Below are 14,632 nucleotides of genomic sequence, written 5' to 3'. Positions count from 1 at the left end.
GAATGACTACGTCCACTCTGTCTATCTGACTGGTCCTGGCTACTCACCTCTCTCTCTGTCTGAGTGCAGCACGTTCACTTTCAAATGTACAGGACAACAGCCAATCAGATGCGGCTCCGCTTTTTACAATCTCTGATGGCTTTAAAATACGACATGGACCTATTCTGTGCTCCATCTATTTCCATCCTTCATCACTTTCTTCAATCTATCAGTCTTTTGTTCTGTCGATGTCAGTTTTCTATATGTTTGGAAAAGGATGGACAGCGGAAGCACCAAATCACACAGACCCAAAACTGCCCAAATACACAAAGCAACGATCAGAAAAATCTCTACAAATAAGCATACTGACACAAATTAGCTGTCATCGTTGTAGTCATCTAATGACTAACGCCCATGGGAGCACTACCTGCACCAACACAGCCAAGCCCGGGTCAGGAATCATCGCAGGAATTCGCTCCGATTGGACCATCCCTTAATAGAACGAGTGGGATGACAAAATTCATGTCAGACTTAATGAGGGGTTCAGCAGTACCAACAAAAACAGCACCATTCTGCTTAGGGCGCATTTACGCAACCACCACCTGGGTGGGGAATTAACATGCCCACCGCCGGCCCCCACAATCGGCTCGCTGTAACATGACGAACAAACACACCTACAAGTCACAGGGTGGTAGTAGCCTAGTGGGTAGCACACTTGCCTATGAACCAGAAGACCCTGAGCAAGACACGACTGTCCCTGTAACTACTGATTGTAAGTTGCTCTGGATAAGGGCGTCTCATAAATGCTGTAAATGTAAATGTAAGTCCGCTGCGAGGATTTCCGTTTGGTCCGGGCCTCATTTTTTCTTGACGGAAACTGTAGGATAATAGTGTAGATTAAATAAATTAATATTAAGTAGATTCATTTTATTTCTGTGAAATTTTAACAAGTGTGTAAGTGTTCATCAAGTAGCTGGTGTCCACACTCTACAAATAATTGTCTTGGGGCATTTATATTCTTACACTGTATGCTTAATGATGGAATTGTATGTATCTGTATGTATCAAAATGTTGCTGGAATAACTGCACAATGAAGTGTAGCACAGAGGGTTCTTTTTGATCTACATCTGCTACACAAACTAAGGTAATAACAATACTGTGCGTGTGTGTACGTGGATATTCTTTAAATATGGTGTGTAGACCAACGGAAAAAAGAATTAAAAGATCAAAACTTTAAAAAGAAAAGAACATTGCCCGCAACAGACAGACAGACAGACGGAGTCCCAGATTAAAGTGAAGAGGTGACAGTGCATTTTCTGGTGGGTACATTCCTGGGCTGAGAGTCAGGCTAAAGACACACTGTGTTCCCTCAGATCTTCCAAACACTGTGTCAAACGTACACATCTGCTTAGCATCCATGAGAAAAAAAAGGCCAGAGTGTGTGTTCTCAGTTCTGCAGATGAGTTTACATCAGTGATTATATGACTATGAGACAATATCTTCTGGCTGATTTGGCAACTTTTTGGGTATTGTGTCTGTAAAAATAAAGTTTTGCTCAAGTATGTAACTGTTAGTGTCAGGTCAGTGCCTCAGCGCAGAGGTAATAAAACTAACACAAGCATAAAATTAATCTGAGACACAGTACCTGCTGCTGCAAAAGGCCATCATGACCTGAAGAAACTGTACGGCATTTGGCAGAAACTGTGCCATCAAGGGCATAAATTTTTTATCTTTTCTCGTCTCGCTATCTCAAGATCACAGCTTATTTTTTCACATAATCGCAACATTAAACAACGCGGTCTCACGATTTTGATAAAACATATTTTGTGTCCTCATGATGACGATATAAATTTCTCGCGCTACATGCAGTATTGTGCATCTGCACATTTGGTTTTAACATAATCAGGGACGGACACAAACAGAAACAGCGGTACGTCTGTCACTAACGTCTGACACTTAAGTAGAAGGCTCAGCAGTTCATATCTGCTGAGGTGTGTTCTGCAACTTGAATTCTTGAGATACCAAATATGGGAAATTTTAATGGTTATATTGAAAAAAAAAAAAAAATACTTTAACAAAATATGTGACAATAAAAATACCAATTGCTGTTCTATGGTGAGCAACACAACCGTATTCAGCACACATACACACAACCAACCAACCAACCAACCAGTGGTGGCCTAGCAGTTAAGGAAGCGGCCCCTTAATCAGAAGGTTTCCGGTTCGAATCCCGATCCGCCACGGTGCCACTGAGGTACCACTGAGCAAAGCACCGTCCCCACACACTGCTCCCCGGGCGCCTGTCATGGCTGCCCACTTCTCACTCAGGGTGATGGTTAAAAGCAGAGGACACATTTTGTTGTGTCACCGTATGCTGTGCTGCAGTGCTTCACAATGAAAATCACTTCACTTTCAAAACTAACCAAACAAACCAGTGTCCCCAACACACATCGGGAAAGTGACAAGTGAAATTGTTTCACTTTTTTCTTTAAGAAAAAAACGCTCCTCCAGAGTTACATTTTCACATGCTGGAACTATACGACCAAAAAATATATAAACAAAAAGGTCTCTCATCCTCTGGGTCTGGAATCAGAATCTATTTTTTTTAAAGAAAGAACGAGCTGTTAACATTATTTAAAAATTTCAGCAGGACAATCATCCACAACAATAACTTCAGCTCCCGAGCAGAAAACGATGCTTCAGAAATGTGTGTTCCACTGTCTACAGGCTATTGTACAACTGTACTGAGCAGTGAATAAAACAATCCCCTCCCTGCCTTGTCTATGCACTTGTATATTTTTGTTCTGGGTTTCTTGGGCAATGAAAGGCACAGCTTTTCACAGAACGACACACACATTCGCGTGCACACACAGACACACACACACACACAAACACACACTTCTCGCATACAAATATTGGTTACAAAAGAGAATACTGCAAAGTTCCTTTGTACACATGAAGAAGTCTGCACATTATGAGAGTGAGCATTTGGTGGACCAGTTATTTGAAGGGGAGGGAGAGAGATGGACAGGCAGGTAGACTGAGAGAGATGGGGTGCTGACCTGGTGCACTCCATCACTGGGGCTGTAGACGGACCGCAGCTGCTTCATGTGGCTGCGGGCGTGGCCGAGTCCCCTCAGTGTTGTAAATACGCTCTCCAGCACGGAGTGTGCTCGCTCCATCACCAGCTCTGCAGGACTCAGCACCCCTAAATACACACACATCCACACACAACACACACAAAAAAAATCAGCTTTGATGAACAGGAAGGTCTGTACATTAAATTTAATTTCAAGTCAGGGAAGAACAAATGGCCTTATCCATTTTTAATGTGTACCCACTGAACCGAGTGGCTATGGATGCAAGAACCCGGCCACAATAACCAGCCGGAGAGGGAAAAACGGAGGGGTTTCATGCGAAGGATTGCACCGCCAGACTGAGGCCCCCCAGACTGATGACTTCACACGAAGGTGTAAACAAGCAGACGTATGGTCAAGGTCTCCAAAACCAAAGACATGCGTTTACATACACTTCCACACACTGAATCACTGCCTCTTACATAACAGCAACTCGAACTAATCAAGAACATTCACTTCTGCAGCCACTGGCCTAAAAAGGAGGAGGAGAACCTTCCAATACAGATTTTTAATGACTCTCATGCCATCTCCTCATGGAAGAACTGGAAGGAAATGCTGGAATTTCCAACTAGCTCTTGTTTTAGCTTCTTTACTTGCGCAAGGTCTTCAAAATTATTTCTGTCATATAGAACATGATGTTTTATAAACATAGTTTAAAATGGGTGGAGCCTGATGATGCTGCTTCCTCATTCTGGATGATTTTAATATTTCAATATTTCATGCACACAAAAACCATAAAAAATTGTGATTGTTTCGTGTATTTATATATGTAAATCCCGAGAACAGCTTTGACCTTTTACTAGCATGCAGCACTGTGCCTTTTACTGTGTTTTATGTGCAGAGGTATCAATCAGTTTGGCTGAAAAACAAATGTTGGCAGGTGGTATGTAGTTTATTGAAGAGTATGATGAGTGACATCAATCTAAAAATCACAAAATATTATAAAATGTCTTGTTTTCTTTTTTTATGCAAATGTACAAAAGCAATGAAATAAAACTTCTCTGGCATTTATTTGTCCTGGTATGGACAAATAAATGTGAGGACAAATATAATTAAGCACAAGCCAGGATGGCTTCAGGCTGGCTCCGTATATTGTAAACTGCACTGCACTGGAAGGGGGGTACTTCATACATACTTAATGCAGAGTGCCCAATGTCACAGAATGCTGTACACACTGTACATCCTGATCTAATAATTTACAGTGTGACACAGTAACACCGAATGTACAGAATGTACAGCCAATAAGAACTCAAGTAGAGCAAATACGATTGCGGCTATAAGTCAGTTTCCACAGACTCGATCGGCAAACTAAATTACATAATTATATTTAGCATATATTATATAATGCTGGACTCAGCCAGAAAGCTAAAAAAAACATGACTCTTCACCTGGGTGTCAGTGTTTGTAATGCAGGCCATAACACCAGATGTCATAAATATTTCTGCTTGCTGCAGAAAGCTCTTTTGTAAATGCCTCAGCCATGAAATAATCCTTTTCATAGGACCTCTGCAGTCTGGTGTCCAATCACTGTAGTAGTGGCCTAGCGGGTAATGGAACTGAGGTTCCGCTGAGCAAAGTACTATCCCAGGTGACACCGCTCCCAGAGTGCCTTTCATGGCTGCTTACTGCTTACCAAGTGTGATGGCTGCTGTGTTTCACAAAGACAATTACTTCAATCAATATGCTGCTCAGCCTGCACATATTTCACAACAAACCTGAATTGATATCTGTTTGTGTCTTCAGGTTACTAAATGATGCCAAGGAATAAGTCAATAAAATGGCCTTTTACTGCATGGCCTGGATAAAACTTTGATTCTAATGGGCTAATAGGAGTGCATTAAAAGTACATAATCGAAGGTAATTCATGTTATATTAGGAAGCAAATTTATGTATAACTATACGTGACTACTAAAGTCTATTACTTTTCGGACAGCAGGTGCTACATACATTCAATCAGTTGGCATTTTTGCAAAGCTTTGGCATTTTATGTTTGGAGTAAACGATAAATGCTTTGACTAATGATTGGCTGTAGCAAACCTCTGAGGTGTGACTACTGCATACGCACAATATGTGATGCCAGCAAGACGCGTTATGCATTGCGTTCTGCGATTGCAGCATTTCACATTCTTGGCTTCTCTCCACCACAACGGGTTTATACTTAACACCTTCTTATCATTCACTCATGTTAAAGGGCATCTCATGAAGTGGCTTTTGATGATGACAATAGTGAAAACATTTGGAGGCATTTTGGCTTCTTCAAAATGGCCCAAATCTTGGTCTCCATAAATGCCATAGAGAAGGTTCATCCCAAGTTTTGACTGGTAGTGTAATGCTATTCTTCTGAACTCCTAGTTAGACCATAACTGCATTTCATTGGCTTAGACCTTGATCCATAGTTGATCCACTGTACTGCCATTTCTGCATCTGCATTTCTCTTTCATTTAAAGCCCTATTTCAGAGTTATTATTATTGAGCGGCCTCTCCAAATATAGCCCACATCAGACAGAAGTGGCCACTTCTTGTTTTGGATTGGGGAGAAGTGGAATGTACGGGTTTTACACCATCACGCTCCTGTCTCTTCACTTTCTGCTGGAGTTCACTCACTCCCCCAGTTTGCAGCGTGAGCATGTGTGTGTTTGCGTGAGACGAGGATGTGATTCGGATGTGAGTTCCAGTGTTCCAAAGAATGAATAAAGATGTAAACAGAGTGGGAAGCTGTGAGTGTGTGTAGTGTGTAGATGAAGACTCGTGCAAAGGTCATGTTTTTTCTAAAAGCTGAAGGTATCTGGAGTCCTGGATCCAGATGGGCCACTGAATCTCCCTCTCTCTCTATTTCTCTCTCACTCAGAAACACACACAAAAGAGGCCCAGTGTTAGTGCAGCAACAGTAAAAAAGTTTTACAAAAGGAAAGTGCAGCGCTTGAGCCTTGTATGAAACTCGGCTGGACTGGGGGTGGTGGTGTGTGGAGGTGTGAGGAGTGTAAAGGTCGTTTGATTGGCTGCCAGAGCTCTGGGTGCTGGTGTGTGGTGCTGGCTGAAAGCCCTGTGGTCCTGATGTTGATCACTGCAGGCCCAGCTGCGGGCCCGAGAACAGTCGGCAGACATGGTGGAACAATCCAGAACAAGCCTGGAACAGTTTAAACATCACCTTCCTACCTTGCCTCTCACGCGAAAGTGTGAGTGTGTGTCTGTGTGTTCACTTACTGAATAAAAGAAAGCTGAGAGTTTTTTTTTTTTTGTGAGCGAGGGAGTGAGTGAAGTTACTGGAAATCTCAGGGTCTATTCAGTTGGGAATGTAAATGCACGGATCTTAGTGGGGACAGTGTGTCTCAGTAAGGCACTGTATCATTGTAATTGAGATGTTCTACATTGTGGAATATTAGGAAATATGATTTATTAAAAATAAATAAATAAATTACTTAAAAAAAATAGTTACACATTCATGGTAAGTAATCAGGGCTCTAAGTGCCATATACAGTTAGGTCCATAAATATTGGGACATTGACACAATGTTAACATTTTTGGCTCTATACACCACCACAATGGATATCAAATGAAACGAACAAGATGTGCTTTAACTACAGACTATCAGCTTTTATTTGAGGGTATTTACATCAAAATCATGTGAATGGTGTAGGAATTACAACAGCTTGCATATGTGCCTCCCACTTGTTAAGGGACCAAAAGTAATGGGACAATTGGCTTCTCAGCTGTTCCATGGCCAGGTGTGTGTTATTCCCTCATTATCCCAATTACAATGAGCAGATAAATGGTCCAGAGTTCATTTCAAGTGTGCTATTTGCATTTGGAATCTGTTGCTGTCAACTGTCAAGATGAGATCCAATAAGCTGTCACTATTGGTGAAGCAAGCAATCATTAGGCTGAAAAAAACAAAAGAAACCTATCAGAGAGATAGCAAAAACATTAGGCGTGGCCAAAACAACAGTTTGGAACATTCTCAAAAAGAAGGAACGCACCGGTGAGCTCAGCAACACTAAAAGACCCGGAAGACCACGGAAAACAACTGTGGTGGATGACCGAAGAATCCTTTCCCTGGTGAAGAAAACACCCTTCACAACAGTTGGCCGGATGAAGAACACTCTCCAGGAGGTAGGTGTATCTGTGTCAAAGTCAACAATCAAGAGAAGACTCCACCAGTGTGAATACAGAGGGTTCACCACAAGATGTAAACCATTGGTGAGCCCCAAAAAACAGGAAGGCCAGATTAGAGTCTAAAAAAGCCTTCACAGTTCTGGAACAACATCCTATGGACAGATGAGACCAAGATCAACTTGTACCAGAGTGATGGGAAGAGAAGAGTATGGAGACGGAAAGGAACTGCTCATGATCCTAAGCATACCACCTCATCAGTGAAGCACGGTGTTGGAAACTGTTGTAATTCCTACACCATTCACCTACCACCAAGTAGGGTGGTAGTAGCCTAGTGGGTAACACACTCGCCTATGAACCAGAAGACCCAGGTTCAAATCCCACTTACTACCATTGTGTCCCTGAGCAAGACACTTAACCCTAAATTGCTCCATGGGGGACTGTCCCTGTAACTACTGATTGTAAGTCGCTCTGGATAAGGGCATCTGATAAATGCCTTAAATGTAAATGTAAATGGATGTAAATACCCTCAAATAAAAGCTGACAGTCTGCAGTTAAAGCACATCTTGTTCGTTTCATTTGATATCCATTGTGGTGGTGTATTGAGCCAAAAATGTTAACATTGTGTCGATGTCCCAATATTTATGGACCTGACTGTGTTATCAAATGGGTCAGTCTTGTAATTTTTTTTATGTTATAAGTAACTCTGGTAGCTGGAAATTATGGTTGCGTGATTTGGTAAAATTCATATTGTGATTACTTAGATCAAAATTGCAATATGCAATTGCCATATGATAAATGTAACTTTCAACAAAAACAGACATAAAATGACCAATTACTAAATCTTTACATCACTTATTTTCAAATACTGCTTCTTAATAAAAATAAGCAAAAACAGGTACATTTTAAGAAAGATGTACAACATATAGTAGTATATAGGAACTGCTGGAAATAAATGGGATACTTTAGGTTTTTAGGTGCCCGGCTTTCTTTGCTCGTACTATGAGCGCTAGACTAAGAGGGTTAAAAACAACTGCCACAGGCTAGCCTCCTTTTACCTCCTTAGCATTAGTTTGGGCCAAGATTTACAGCTCTATCCTGCGTTCCCCAACTCCAGTCCGGGACACAACAGGAACGGTAAACAGCCTGAAGTGAGACTGAGCAGCCAGTCTCAGTTTAGTCACTTGGTACACTCCATGTACCCACAATATAAATCATATTATTTTATGTCCATGTAATGTGTAATCTGCAAAATCTGTCATTGCAATTTCGACTTCATTTATTGTGCTGAGATCCTGGAAATGTCTTAATTATGAAATATCTGCATATATGCAAAGTCGAAATTTATCTGCAACTGTTTGTTCATTAAGTCACGTCTGTCACATAAAAAAAAAAAAAAAAGTCATTCATCATTAGAATAACCTTTTCAATTTGTAGAGCATCTAATTGATAAGCTGATGCGAAATTGACAACATCAAACTTTGTTAATGGTTGGTTACTTTTGAACAGTAGTGTATGTATGAGGTGCTCTGCGAGCATGTGCGGCTGTGAGTATTTGTGCATGCATCAAGAGGATAAGAGTGGGAGTGAATTAGCTGCATTAGCTCAAGTGGTGGCACAAATACAGCAGCACCTGACCAATCAAGCAATAGCAATTTATTTGTTCAGTTTAAACACTGAGCAAAAGCTTTTAGTCTGATTTTCTTTCAGAGCTTTTACACCAGTACATTCTACATCAACACACACTGCCATGCTCCCAACAGCCTGGGAGAGGAGACGAAGGCAAGTGTGTGCGTGGAATAGAGAGGCAAACATCAACCTTGTTAAGTGGCTCAGTGTACTGTGCAGCGGGAAGCAGTTTTCTGAGCATTTCTGGAACGTTCTTTCAAATGGCTAATGAGAATGTGGGGGAAATGGGTTCTTCTGCACCTGTCCGGCCCTAACGGAGTTCAGCCTGCGTAATGTGTGATGCAATACACAAGCAGTGCACACTGTGAGAATGTGTGTGCGTGTACAAGTCATAAAATCTTCCAAAACTCACAATAATGGTGGGTTGCAGTAAAGGTGCTCATTACATTACATTGTAACAGTGACCAAAAAAGAGAACATATTTGTTTTGGTATATTTTATATATGACTATCTATGCTAATAAACAAGTATCATAAATGCGTAATACTCTCTATAATAAGACCTTTTAACGTGTAAACCTAGCCCGACCCAAAAGCAAATAATGTTTCTTTTAGCTTTCAGTTATGTAATGAAGCCTTTTTCTCAGACAAAATGTCTCCATGTAATATATTGGTGACACAAGTTGTATATACACTCACCCACACACACACACACACACACACGGCAGCATATATAAGCAGGTAAGGAAGTGCACTCATAACTGAAGGGTTGTGGTTTCAAATCTCGAACAGTCAGGGTGTAACACTGAGGTCCTCATGTGCAAAGTACTGTCCCCACACACTGCTCCCCGGGTGCATTATGCAATTAACTCCCCAGGTTACATGCAGAGGACACATTTCATTGTGTGAAATGACAAAAACAAATCAATTTCACACACAGACACACATGCATGCATAAAATTAAGACAATGTCCATATTAAAACAGAACAAACAGAACCCCCGCCACGACTAATAAAGTGGCCGTTATCCCAGCGGCGCACAATGACCCCGCAGTCATGAGACCCACATCCGCATCTTTCATTCAGGCATTGCGGGCTCATATCACACCTTTGGAATGTACCGCCGCTTGTTATAAATAGGCCTTTGGGTTTTTGGACCTTTAGCCCAAATTCTATTTTTGTGAGGAGTAGGTGGAGGAGCGTGCGGCGACCAGAGCAGAGGCTAATCTCCTGTGGAATGTGGACCTTGAGGAGGAAACACAGCAATGCTGCACAGGTCAGACACTATGCTAATGTCTGTCTGTATGCATCTCTGGAAGGGGAAAAGTGACTCACGTGCATTTCTCTGCATATGTATTCCAGAAATGAAATCTACAACAAAACTGTTTATTAATCTTCAGAGATGAATCTGCATGACTGAGAACAAGTACATGAGATATCAGTTGAGCCAATAAGTTAATGTACAAGAACTTCCATTACAATTAGCCCTGTGCAATTTGAGGAAATTTTGCATATTGCGATTATTAAGGTCAGTATTGCGATATGCGATTATGATATGATTAATATATGGTATCACAATTCACCTGTCACATCTTGGGGTTGAATGGGGAATAAGGCACAGAAATGGGACGTCAAGAACACAAGGATTTATTTTAAACACAAGGAAAAATGCACAAGGGCCAAAAACAGGGAAACTGGGAACCCTAAGGCATGTCTAGTAATGACAGGAAGAAACAAAGCAAACATAAGGTAAGGAATATCTCTCCATGTTAATGGTGCAGTCATGTCTTGTGGCTGTCTAATGCATTTAAGAGGTCCTGATCACGCCTGCTCAACTGGCATCAGTTGGGAGATATCACGATCAGCCTGAATCTGGTTTGGAATGAAGCCTGAGGAAAAGTATGAAAACAAAGAAAGAACAAGTGGAGTCAGAAGTCTACTTGATGAGACCATTCTGTGACTGTGGTTCTGCCAAAGACTTTTAAATGTTTAGAAAATGCTTCATGAATAAACTGTAGCTGTTTAGTCTACCTGCATGAGATTCTTTCTATTATGATGTTTGTGTGCAGGGCTTTTTATTGCTTTATTAGTACTTTAACAGGTCTAATAATAGAATGTAGGTGAAACTAATAAATAAAATGACTTGCATGGAAGTTCCTTTATTGTTTAATGTTCACTCGATGCTTCCAAAACTGCATACCTGGGAGTCAGACACTGAAAGCTCTGGTATCTCTGTACCAATTATGGCTCTTAAACCACACAAGCACTTTTGAATGAAAAACAATATAAAATTCATTGGAGTGGCCGGAAGTGGAGAGTATGGGCTTTAAAAGGACATACAGCACAGCAACTTTCGGCACTAAATCGGCCCTAATCACTTCCGAAGATCAAAGCTTTCCGTCTGAGACGCGTCAGAATTCCGGTTTCAGTCCATAATCCTGTGCCGCTCTCTGCATGGCAAATTTCACCAGTTTATTCAAGTTTAGGCCCCGCCCCCTCTCAAAAAAAAGGACACACCGAAATTATGTAACTTACGTAGCAAACTAACGTATACAATACTGCTGTCACCATGTTCGTAGCAAACTTACGTATACAATACTGCTGTCACCATGTTCGTGTTTTACTGTCCAATCAATGATTCCTGTGACAATCGTGAAAGAACATTGAAACATCTGTGCGTGTGTGGCTAGTAACCACACACATCATTAAGAGAGACATGGGTGAAGCTTACTGGAGTGTAGGCATCATTCTTTTGAAGCCTGTTTAACTGACGGAGAGATCAAAGCAATCAGAATGCATGTGACTATAAGTGGAAATGAAGTTGTGTCTTGTAGTGCATGTATTTGCTGAACCCTGTATAAATGTGGGTTAAGATCAGCATTATAATTGTTGATTTGTAAGATAAATTTGCTTGTGCATCATCACATTTACTGACGTTTTTGAACTTATACACCCGTGCTGTTTTTTTTTTCAGAAAGAGCAAGTAGTAGGCAAGGCACAGAATTAAACACACAGACAGACACACAGTTGAAAAGGTCAGCACTTAAGATATCTTTTGGAATGAGTCTGTGACTGTAGATTTTATTACAGCTGTGGTTGCAGTAGACTCTCTTTGATATGCAGAAGAGTTAATGGTGGCCATTTTGGATAAAGATTAAAGAGCAGGAATTACCTAGACTCATGCTAAACACAAACACACTCAATTTCATAGAGAACAATGTGCAGACTGTATCTTTCCAGACAATAAATACAGCACAGCACATAAGCAGACTTCAGTCCCGGGTTAGTCGGCACACTTGATGAATTCATTTTGCAAGATCTCAGTGTTCTTCTTGCAACCGGTGCACTGCACATGCATTCACTGTGAGGGGAGGGAGGGTGGTTGGGAAGACACTCTGTTCCCTGCCGTGGCCTGCTGAATGCTTTAATGGGCTGCTTAATAACGGATGGAGCTGCGGGGTGAGGGGCATAGGGGCGGTCGCAGGGCAGGTCATGCTTCACAGTATGTCTTCCTAAATTATACAACCACTGCTAATGAAGCGCACACACACTGCAGTATATGCACATACATTCAAGAGGACGCTTCAAATGTGCTCAGGATGGAGTAAGGGACATTTGACCTGGACTGACACAGTTGACATGGCAACGACCGAGTTCATCGGGGTTCAGCCTGTGCTACGATACAGTGATCCAACAGTTCGAGTGAGCATATTATCACAACTGATGGCTGAATTTAGTCACAGAAAGTGAGCAGCTAGTTATATAACAGACTGATGCTTTACACAATTTGGGGTTGATGTAACAGAAGCCATAATAACGAACTGAAAAAAAGATAACATATAATAACACTTGCTTTTAGGACTGCCATCTATTTGAAATCCATTTGAAAAAATGTCAAAGTAATCACATTTTGCAAAGAGTTAATCACAATGGTTAATCCCTTATGCTTGCTTTAATATTTAAAATGATTACAGTCAAGTGTGGGAAAGGGGCACACAGCATTAGTGCACGCTTACATTTACATTTACAGCATTTATCAGACGCCCTTATCCAGAGCGACTTACAATCAGTAGTTACAGGGACAGTCTCCCTGGAGCAACTTAGTGTCTTGCTCAGGGACACAATGGTAGTAAGTGGGATTCGAACCCGGGCCTTCTGGTTCATAGGCGAGTGTGTTACCCACTGGGCTACTACCACCCTACATGTACAAGTTGTGTCAATATGCTATACAGGTAGTACAGAAGCTTTGCATGAAAATCTGATCCACTGGCACCAGCACCACGCCCCCCCAAAAATATTTTTTTAATAATTTTTTTTTATCAACAGACCAATAATTCCATTAATGAGAAGTACCTCTGCTGATGCCCAGGTTTAAATTTTAAGACCCTGCATCAAGGTAGTCAACTACCAAGAGTTTTTCTTGGCAGACACTGTGGGGACTAGATACTGTTCTAAAATACAAAATTAATGGCATATTATCTTAAGTAATTCTCATATTACCTGTACCTGCAAGCCACAAGGGGCAAGTGTCATTTCCATGTTCACATGGCACCTAGTAAACTTGGAAGTGCGCAGTGACTAGCAGACTACTGACAGATTTCATTTGATTTTGGAAAAAAATCTCAGTCGACGTCCTTTAATTGCAAATCGTGTGTGTGTATGTGTGTGTGGAAAAGGGGTAACGGATGACAGATGGAAAGCTCTGGCGGGCCGGATGTGGCTTGCCAGTTGACCATCACTGCTCTACATTCAGAGCTGCTAATGTGCAAATCTGAAAAAGGCTATCACCCACACACAAAACTGGAAAATGATGGCGGTTTTAATGATATTTAAGGCCTTAATTTTGGAAAATCCAATTTAAGACTTTTTAAGATTCTTCAAGTATCTGCAGATACCCTGGATGACTTCACTACACACGAGCCATTCATTCCCGGCATGTACTAACTAACTAGACTATATATAGAGTCAATCAAGTGGAGTCAACACATGGACATGACATCATCTACACATGTGCACATTGACAAGTAACATTGACACAAGGGCAGACCTCCAGCATTGTGAGTTTGAATCCCGGCTACCGGCTCGGATCTTGTGTGGTCAAAATTTTAATGCTCTCCCAGTGTTGGCACAGGTTTTCAGCAGGTTCTCCGGTTTCCTCCTGCCATCCAAAGGCATGTACACTTGGTGGTTTGGTGACTCACAATTGTCTGTAGGTGTAAGTGAATAGTGTGTGTGTGCGTGTGTGTTTGGGTGTGCTGGAGGCCCGCCCTCGGTGAGTTCCCACCCTGTGACCAGTGTCCTGGTATGGGTTGTGGAAGCCGCGGCCCTGAGTGAGTGAATGCATTAATGAGCAGGATCTTATGACAAAGGGCTCCATGGTGTTATAGGGCAGAATTGTATTTTGTGCTGAGGTTACCAAAATTATATCAGTAAACATTAACTGTATAAAATCCCAATAACACAGCCAAACTCTGTATAATCCTATATGCTATATAGACTAGAGCTGAAAATCTTGGCCCGAGATGGGTCGGGTCCGTACTCAATTTCTATCAGTTTAGTTGGACTCGGGTTGGCTCGAGATCGCACTTAAATGATTGCTCAGCCAAAACAAACTTCTGATCTATAGTACCAATAGTACATAGTACTGTATGATTCGCTAATATGTAAATTTGTTTTGGTGATTCAGGAAAGTGTTTCGCATGTTGTACGTTTGTATTAATAGGGGTTTCAGGGGAAAAAAAGGTTGGCAACTACTGTTTTAGAGTATCTTCAGACGTA

At 41.4% G+C, this 14,632-nt stretch overlaps 1 protein-coding gene across 1 annotated transcript in view; it reads right to left on the bottom strand.

The window, feature by feature from the left end:
• Positions 1-14,632, bottom strand: part of LOC114774387 (sec1 family domain-containing protein 2-like) — a gene marked incomplete at its 5' end in the record, with an annotated part of 47,311 nt that overhangs the window by 13,305 nt on the left and 19,374 nt on the right. The window contains one exon of the mRNA XM_028966300.1: positions 3,042-3,187. Coding sequence (XP_028822133.1) covers positions 3,042-3,187 — 146 coding nt within the window. The remainder of the gene's footprint in view (positions 1-3,041; positions 3,188-14,632) is intronic.

Source organism: Denticeps clupeoides, unplaced genomic scaffold, assembly GCF_900700375.1.
Source record: "Denticeps clupeoides unplaced genomic scaffold, fDenClu1.1, whole genome shotgun sequence".
Lineage (NCBI taxonomy): Eukaryota > Metazoa > Chordata > Actinopteri > Clupeiformes > Denticipitidae > Denticeps > Denticeps clupeoides.
This window is presented reverse-complemented; position numbering and strand designations above follow the sequence as displayed.